The sequence below is a fragment of the Arachis hypogaea genome, chromosome 2, assembly GCF_003086295.3.
Source record: "Arachis hypogaea cultivar Tifrunner chromosome 2, arahy.Tifrunner.gnm2.J5K5, whole genome shotgun sequence".
NCBI classification, from domain to species: Eukaryota; Viridiplantae; Streptophyta; class Magnoliopsida; order Fabales; family Fabaceae; genus Arachis; species Arachis hypogaea.
The window spans coordinates 98,980,097-98,989,572 of NC_092037.1; the positions used below are offsets into that span (position 1 = coordinate 98,980,097).

General features: G+C 29.9%; 1 protein-coding gene and 1 non-coding gene across 2 annotated transcripts; both read left to right on the top strand.

Moving 5' to 3' along the window:
• The first annotated feature begins 847 nt into the window (after window positions 1–847).
• TRNAD-GUC (transfer RNA aspartic acid (anticodon GUC)) lies at window positions 848–919 on the top strand. The gene has a single exon. It is a non-coding gene; the product is annotated as a tRNA-Asp (tRNA).
• A 3,368-nt stretch (window positions 920–4,287) lies between these two features.
• On the top strand, window positions 4,288–6,471 carry LOC112755726 (glutathione S-transferase-like). Its single transcript, XM_025804006.2, has 3 exons — window positions 4,288–4,605; window positions 5,176–5,224; window positions 5,634–6,471. Exons 1-3 carry the CDS (start codon window positions 4,456–4,458, stop codon window positions 6,077–6,079), a joined length of 645 nt encoding a protein of 214 aa, XP_025659791.1. The 5' UTR covers window positions 4,288–4,455; the 3' UTR covers window positions 6,080–6,471.
• Window positions 6,472–9,476: the final 3,005 nt, after the last annotated feature.

Genomic DNA, 9,476 nt, shown 5'->3' on the forward strand with positions numbered 1-9,476 from the left:
ACTTCGGCCAGAATTAAAGTTTTGTCTCCTTATATAATAATTATTACAATGCTAAATGGAGTTTTCTGTCTGGATTTATCGTTTGGATCGACTAGAGCAAAGTGTTTTATTTTAATAAGGCAGAGGAGACTTTGATTATTACTTTTGAATAAACTAATTTTAGTTGGGTGAAAATTGCAGAAAATGTTACATTTATTTGTTGTGGTATTTTCAAATCTTTGCGTAATAATGTATTATAATAATAATTTGCATTAGTTTTTGAACTAATTTCTGTGTATAATATATTGATTTGACATATTAATTTATTAAAATTTAAGTTTTTTGTTTAGGTTTTATATAACTGAAATTTATTAAAACTCTTATAAATTTAATAGACTCTCAATATTTTCATGAAAACGACAATAATAAGTTTTATTTGGACATTTTGAAATTTTAGAGCAGCAAATAAGCTATCATATATAGAATTAAGAATCCAAATCGCAACAAGTTAATGTATTAAATCAACACGTCATTAGCAAAAATTAGCTCAAAGACTAATACAAATTACAATTACAAATTTTAGGGTTCAATTTAAATTCATTAAAATTTTAAGAGTCAAATTGAGTTCAATCTCAAATTTTTGAAGACAAATAAATATTAACTCCATTTTTTGTATATATTTTCTTAAGATATTAGGACACATATCTTTTTTATTTTTTATTAAAAATTTTAATACAAAAATTTAAAAGTGCATAGCAAGATATATATATATATATAAAAATATGGTACATATAATATTATTTACAAATCAAAATTAAGTATTAGTTATTATAAATATAAAAATAATTACTGAGACAAGGAACATCAAGTCGTTGTAGTATAGTGGTGAGTATTCCCGCCTGTCACGCGGGTGACCCGGGTTCGATCCCCGGCAACGGCGTCGTATTTTTATTTTTATTTTTTGGTTGACCTTTAATTATTTTTTATTTTGAAATGCTTTTTCCGTTCTATTCAGTCGGCCCAAATGAACCCATTTCATTTTAAATTGATCTCTACTCTATTTCTTAGCCCAATAAGAAGATACCTTACTTTAATATTCGGCTTCACCTAAAAACAAGAAGTTTGGTCTGTTGTTAAGCGAACCTACCTTAAACTGCAAGATATTGTGTATGTTCCCAAAAAAAAAAAAAATACAAGAAATTGTAGTGTTTAATTTTTATGTATTAGTTTTGTATAAATTATTTATTTCTATACATGAAAATAAAAAATTGATCGTATATACTAAAAATATATATATATATACAAAAAAATTACACAAAAATTAGTACTAATACAAACATAATGTTTGGTGATAAACTCGAACGAGAAGCAGCTTAGAAGTGTTAGGGTAGGGACTAGGGACCTTGTGTGATGGCCATAAGACTTGTGATTGATGCGATGACACCCACAAGAAGACGAGAGAGGCTAATATCATCATTGCTGTTGCCATTGAATAATGAAGAGGACGATCACGCGTTCACGACATTACATAATTAGACCAGAAGTGTGAAGAGATTCATGTAGAGAATAGAGATGCATACAGCTGTCAATGTAAATTTTAATGGCCTTAGAAATTGGTTGTTAATTTTTATTAGATATATAATTATTTATATATCTTTTTTATTTGTTTATTTTTTAAAAGAAGTTAAATGGTATTAGAATTTTTATGTTTCATTCATAATTATTTGGATTAAGAGAATATAAAAAGAAAGAAAATAATAAAATATATGTTTTTTTTGTTGTTTGAATGAGAAAGAAAAATTAAGTAAACAAAAAGTGAAATCCACCAAAAATTTTTTCTTAAAGATGAGATCAAAATAAAGAAAAAATATGTAAATAATAGTAAATTACTAATTCAACATTTTATTAATAAAAAATAAAAAATCTAAGGGTATTAATAATTTTTTTATTATAATTATTTTTTATTTTTTTATCCAAATTTTATTTATTTATTTATTTATTTTTTCTTTATCTAAAAACAAAACATATAACAATCTATTTTTTTTTTATTTTTCTCTCTTATTTTATTTTTTTATTTTTTTTTTACTTTTCATCGTCTATCTAAACAAGGTGTCAAAAAAATCTAAAAAAATCTTGTGTAAAAAAATATATTACATATATAATTATTTATGTATGTGTATTTTTTTATTAAATTATTTTTTTAAAAAAATAATATGACTGACAATTTTAAAGATTTTTTAATTTAAATTAAATAATTATATAATTTACTGATATACATAAACGGTAGAATAATTACCTAAACAAACAATATATCATATTTTGAATATTATGAGTCCAATATAATTATAGGTGTATTTCTGGTACCAAAACCTCTTGGGCTATGACGCATAAAGAATCTGACGTATTTAAGATGTATCTAGAATATATTTTGGAGGCCAAAAAATGGGTATTGAACATTCGAGATATGTTCAAAAGTTGATTTGGGTCTCAGTACTTTAAATATGGTCAAAATAAAAATTAGAATTATAATCTAGATTGACTTTCGAAAGAAATTAGGATCACAATTTAGATTAGCTTTTGAACACATATCAAATGCTCTGTACCATTTTTTTTGGCTTACAACATGTTCCGAATCCACCTTAAATAGGTCAGATTTTTTATGCGTCATAGTTTAAAATCTTAGTATCTGAAGTACGTCTATATTCACATTAAATTTATAATACTCGAGATATAATACATTATTTATTTAAATAATTATTTTATAATTTATATATATCAATAAAATATATAATTGTTTAATTTAAATAAAAAATCCGTTCAATAAATACACTAAAGAGAAAAGAAGCTGGATTTTTATAAACAAATTAAGATGGGTAGATGTCCTAATTTACAACAATCATCATTTCAAGATATATTAACTTTAGAGGAGTATCAGGGGATTACCAGATTTTGTGAATTGTGATCATCAATTAATTATCAATAATGTATTTAATGATATGAGATTTTATCTAATAATAAAAATTTATTTATTTTTATTTTGTTGACTAAGTGTTAACTAAGTGCTGGCCTGCTGATTTCCTAAACTTTTTCTTAAGATTATTAGATCTTGAGGAGTCATTGGTTCAGAGAATCGCGTTAGCTCCTTATTCTTTTTGTTTTAAAGTTTAGTAAAAGCACACATGTTCAGGTTATAAATTAAAATATTTTTATTAAAAATATAAAAAATTTAAAATTTTAATATATTTATTTTATATTTATTAAATAAAAATATTTAAAAAATTTTATTAATAACAAATTTAACATATGTTTTTAGATTCTATGTTAATTAGTTAAATCTTTATTTTAATATAAACTACTATTAATTTAAGTAAACAATATATATTAAAAAAATCATGTACAGAATATATATTAACTTTTAATATGTTACCTTGTCTAAATAAATCATTTTTTTATAAAGAGAATAAAAAAGATTGTTGGGAATGAAAAGATTCGTTAACATACCACATGAGCATAGTATATACTAATTAATAATAACGCACTGCATTGGGTAGTGGAAGGATGGACTCATGTCATGACTCATGACTCACATGAAGCAAAAATAAAGATAATCTTTTACACACACACACATATATACATATATATATATATATATATATATATATATATATATATATATATATATATATATATTGTTGTCTGCCTTTTGGTCTTGTTTTTGCTGTAAGGAGTCAAAGTATAAATGATTTTACATAGAGTTAATATCTCATCTGTTTTCTCACAATTATTTTGAAAAGACAACGAAAATTAAAAAAAAAATACTCAATTCGATTTTTGATATTTTTTTTAGTTCTGATTAGTAATATTGACTTTTCTTGACACAAGAGTTAATTTGTTCCATAAAAATAAAATTTAAGAATCAGATTGATATTTTTTTTATTAAAAATTTCGTTGTCTTTTAAGGTAAATATAGGAGCTGATTTGGATTTTTCTCTTTTATATAGATGACTTCGATATAAACAATGCTTGGAAGTGGTATATTTCTCAGTATTTTTAAGCTCAAAATTTGATTACAAAATGAATAATGTTAAAACTTAAAAGGGATAATTATATTTTCTACATAATTTCAAATATTAAAATACGATTAGCTTTAAGATAAATAATTAAACAAAAAAATAGTTCGTTGTTGAATGTACTCAATCAACCACCAATTTGTGCTACCAAATCCAATGATATAAGTAAATAATTTTCCACGTGCAAAAAAACAAACTCATGACTTTTTTATCTAACTCAACAAATCCCATATCTTCCACAAAATAAATAAATAAATATAAAATCATCAACAAAAAAATCCATCACAAGTAGTCGCATTATATAAAGAACACAAATCGTCATAGGCCTAATTTCATCTATAACATAACATTCTCTTAAAAGATACCCTTTATTTGCTTCTACTTACAAATACACTAATAAGAGGCTATGGCAGCAATGAAACTCCATGGAAATCCTATGTCACCAAACTCCATGCGAGTGGCTGCTGTCTTGTATGAGAAAGAGCTTGATTTTGAGTTTGTTACTATTGACATGAAGAATGGTGAACATAAAAAGGAGCATTTTCTTTCTCTAAATGTAAGCATCACCACAATCACAATTATATTATCATTCTTTTGGTATAATAAATTATTTACTATAATAAATTATAGGAAAAATCTACGGGACCAGCAGTTTTGTTGAATTTTGGCCAGCATGTAACCAGTAGAGGAAGGTGAGCTATTAGATGAAATCTCACACCAATCTCACACCATCAAATCATCATTGATGGCTAGTTGATGGCTAACAATTACAAAAATTGCTGCCCCTAGCATTGCTCTAAATTATATTATCATTCTTCTGGTAGTTGACAAAAGCATCACTTTATTATAATAAATTATTTATACAACTAACTTGGTTGTTTGAGTGATGATTAGTTCTTTTGTTCCGTTAAACAAATAAAGTTTAGATTTGTAACCCATTAGTTATTAGCATGCTGGGTTGGGAGATACAAAAAAAAATGTATACTATCAAAATTTTAAATTTTCAGTTAAAATCGTCTGGTCTATTGAGATTTAAAGCTTGAACAAATATGCTAAAATTTTATTTTTACTAGATCATAGTTTAATGATATGCATTCTTGCTCTTCCCTATATATGATGGATGCAGCCATTTGGTCAAGTTCCAGCATTTGAAGATGGAGACTTGAAGCTATTTGGTAAGAAATATCAAATATTAAATCTTCTAACACAAAGTTGTGATTAAACTTTAATTATAACAATCATTTTGGTCTTACTAAACTATTTTTCATCATGATAAAATTGAGGAACTATTGTTATAGTCTAATACTAGAATCAAACTCATTAAAACATTAAGAGTATGTTTAATCTGGATAAAATAAAAATAAAATAAAAAATTTTAAAAATAATTTAATTTTACTCATGGATATTATATTATCCCAATCTTAACCCTCCCCCCGAGGAAATACCAAAAATACCCTTAAATGGTAAATTTTACTAGCTCCAAAATTTGTTCCTTAATTATATATCCACATAAACCTAATTAAATCCTTGTTATATATAATTAATCATTGAAATTAAAATAACCAAATAGAGATATATATGCAGAATCAAGGGCAATAACAAAATACATTGCACATGAATATGCTGATAAGGGGACTCAGCTAATAGTAACCAATGATTCAAAGAAGATGGCTATAATCACTGTATGGCTTGAAGTTGAAGCTCAACAATATGATCAAGTAGCTCCAAAGCTTATATGGGAGCTTCATGTTAAGCCACTCTTTGGCATCCCAACAGACCCAAAAGTTGTTGAAGAGAATGAATCAAAGCTTAGTAGTGTTCTTGGAATCTACGAGAAGAGGCTCTCTGAATCAAAGTACTTGGGTGGTGAATGTTTCACTTTGGCTGATCTTCATCACCTTCCAACCCTTCATTTCTTGATGTTAACACAGGTGAAGAAGCTGTTTGAGCCTCTGCCACGTGTCAGTGCTTGGGTGGCTGATATTACAGCTAGACCAGCTTGGTCTAAGGTCACTGACATGCTCAATTAATTAGTTAATTAATTTGAGTTGTTAGTGTTGTTTGATTTGGGTATGTTTCTCTGAGAATAAAGTTTGTGTGTGACCAAAATAATTTAGTGCTAGAAAGTCCTATATATGTTGCTCGGATTCTCAATTTCTGTTGAGAAGATTGGACATTATGGGGTTTTGTGATTCATGTACCAAGTTTTGGATTAACTTTTGTTGATCCTCTGCTTTAAAATCTGTTGTTGTTAAAGGGATTGAAAGAAATTGAAAAGAAAATAGTTATTATTTTTTCTTTGATTGAATAAAAAAGTAAAAAAAAAAAATGAACGAATGGTGAAAAAAAGTAGGCGAGATTTGTTTAATTTTTTTCCTTTAACATTCGATAGAAAATGGAAGGAAAAAGCATTTGGTATTAATATTTTAATAGTATCTTCTATTTTTTAATATATTATTTTAATTGGGTTGGTGTAAAGGTTAGGGAGTTGGATACTTTTGATTTCAAATTTCGGTATACAGAAAAGGTGAAGAATAGGAATGTGATTGGAATAATTGTGGATAAGCAGTGGAAGAAGAACGTAGTGGATGTCAAGAGGGTAGGAGATCGGATCATCTTTATCAAACTTGTGGTGGAGGGAGGTGCTTTCCATGTGATTAGCGCCTATGCACCGCAAGTGGATTCGGACGAACAACACAAGATAAGGTTTTGGGAAGATCTAGAGAGTTTGGTTCAAGACATACCTTTGGGAGATAAGATTTTCTTAGGAGGAGATTTAAATGGCCATGTTGGGAGAGACGTGACTGGATATGAGAGTATTCATGGAGGCCATGATTTTGGGATGATCAATCCCGAGGGTAAAATTATTTTGAACTTTTCCTCAACCTTTGATCTTCTCATCGCAAATACATGTTTTAAAAAGAGAGACGAACATCTTATAACCTATAAGAGTGGCATGACAAGCTCTCAAATCGACTTCTTCTTGTTGAGGAGAGTCGACCGGAAATTTTGCATTAACTGTAAAATTATCCCGGGAGAGAGTTTGACAACACAACATAGGGTGCTCGTCATAGATTTTCGCGTTGAGTAAAAGTTGAGGAAAAGACATCATACGAAGAACCCAAGGACGAGGTGGTGGCGGATGAAAGGTGAGAAACAAAGAAGCTTCCTAAGACGGGTAGGAGAAGAGGCAAAGTGGGATGGGAATGGAAGCGCAGAAGAGATGTGGAGGGAGATGGCAGAAGTTATTAGAAGAACAGCAAAAGAAAGTTTTGGTAAATCTAAAGAAATAGGACCAAGAGACAAGGAGTCCTGGTGGTGGAATGCGAGTATACAAGAAAAGATAAAGATAAAAAGAGAATGCTTTAAAGAGTGGTCTTTATGCCGCAATGCAGATAAATGGGAAAAATATAAGGCGGCTAAGAAAGAGATAAAAGTGGCTGTAAGTGAAGTAAGAACAAGAGCATATGAGGGTCTCTATCAGTCTTTGGGCACGAAAGAATGAAAAAAAGGTATATATAGAATCGCAAAGAGCTGGGAAAGAAGAATGAGAGATTTGGATCAGGTTAAGTGCATAAAAGATAAGAATGGAGAGGTGGTGGCTCAAGAGGAGAAGATTAATGAAAGGTGGAAGAGCTACTTCTACGAGTTATTTAATGAGGGACAGAAGACTCTTCCGAGCCTTGGTCGATTATGCACAAGGGAAGAAGATCAAAATTTTGACTACTATTAAAGGATTCGAGACTTCGAGGTAAAAGAGGCCCTAAAGCAGATGAAAAATGGCAGGGCAGTAGGACCTGATAATATCCCGATTGAGGTTTGGAAGGGTCTTAGAAAAAAAGGCATCAACTGGTTAACCAAGCTTTTTAATGAGATTTTAAGGTCAAAGAAGATGCCTGATGAGTGGAGAAAGAGCACCTTGGTACCTATCTACAAGAATAAGGGGGATATACAAAGCTGCGGAAACTATAGAGGGATTAAACTTATGAGTCATACTATGAAGTTATGGGAAAGGGTGATAGAACGGAGGTTGAGGAAAGAGACACAAGTAACAGAGAACCAATTTTGATTTATGCCAGGAAGATCTACCACTGAAGCGATATACCTATTAAGAAGGATGATGGAAAGGTATCGTAGTAATAAAAGGGATATACATATGGTGTTTATTGATTTGGAAAAAGCGCATGATAGGGTACCAAGGGAGGTCTTATGGAAGGTTTTAGAAAAGATGAGAGTAAGGATCGCATATATTCGGATAATTAAAGACATGTATGATGGGCCACAACTAGTGTGAAGACTCAAAGTGGTGTGACAGAGGAATTCCATATTGGTATAGGATTACACCAGTAATCATCCTTAAGTCCATACTTTTTCACATTAGTCTTGGAAGTACTCACAGAGCACATCCAAGAGCCTGTGCCATGGTGCATGCTTTTTGCCGATAATATCGTTCTTATGGGAGAGTCAAGGGAAGACCTAAATAAGAAGTTGGAGTTATGGAGAGAAGCTTTAGAAGTGTATGGTCTGCTCATAAGCCGTAGCAAGACGAAATATATGGAATGTAAGTTCAGTCTGAGAAGGGAAAACCCCAATATAGAGGTGAAGATTAGAGAAAACATCTTACGAAAAGTTAAAAGTTTTAAATATCTTAGGTGCATCATATAGGATAATGGAGAGATTGAACATGATGTAAATCGTAGGATCCAAGCAGGTTGGTCAAAATGGCGGAGTGCATCTGGTTTTATATGCGACAAAAAAGTGCCTTTAAAACTTAAAGGTAAATTCTATCGCACCGCTATAAAACCGGCTATGCTGTATGGTACGGAGTGTTGGGCGGCTAAAGGGGAACACGAATATAAGCTGAGTGTGACAGAGATGAAGATGTTGAGATGGATGAGTGGTCATACGCGATTGGATAAAATAAGGAATGAAGATATAAGGGAGAGAGTTGGAGTAGCACCCATTGTAGAAAAGATGGTTGAATCGCGTCTCAAGTGGTTTGGACATGTGAGAAGAAGACCGATAGAGCATCCAGTCAGCAGGGTGGATGAGATGGAAGATGGACAAAGGGCGAAAGACAGAGGAAGACCTAAAAAGACAATCAATGAGGTGATCAAACGAGATCTACATGTAAACGGTCTCTCTGTAGACATGATACATGACAGAGCACAATGACATCATTTGATTCATGTAGCCGACCACACTTAGTAAGACAAGACTTTATTGTTGTTGTTGTTTGTATTTTAAACTATATAAAGATAAAGTTATCTTTTCATAATATTATATACTATTTTTTTTCTTTCATTCAAACATATAAAAAAAATTTACTCAATTTTTTTTTAATTTCTACTTTCCTTTCTCTTTATCTGTTTACTTTCAACCAAATAAAGTCGAATTATAAAAAGAAAAAAATTGATGTAGAAATGC

Bases quoted from the DNA above. Each gene is read 5' to 3' on its own strand.
- LOC112755726 (XM_025804006.2), top strand. From the start codon at position 4,456: ATGGCAGCAATGAAACTCCATGGAAATCCTATGTCACCAAACTCCATG. The intron at 4,606-5,175 runs GTAAGCATCACC...TGATGGATGCAG, and splicing joins AGCATTTTCTTTCTCTAAAT to CCATTTGGTCAAGTTCCAGC. The intron at 5,225-5,633 runs GTAAGAAATATC...ATATATATGCAG, and splicing joins TGGAGACTTGAAGCTATTTG to AATCAAGGGCAATAACAAAA.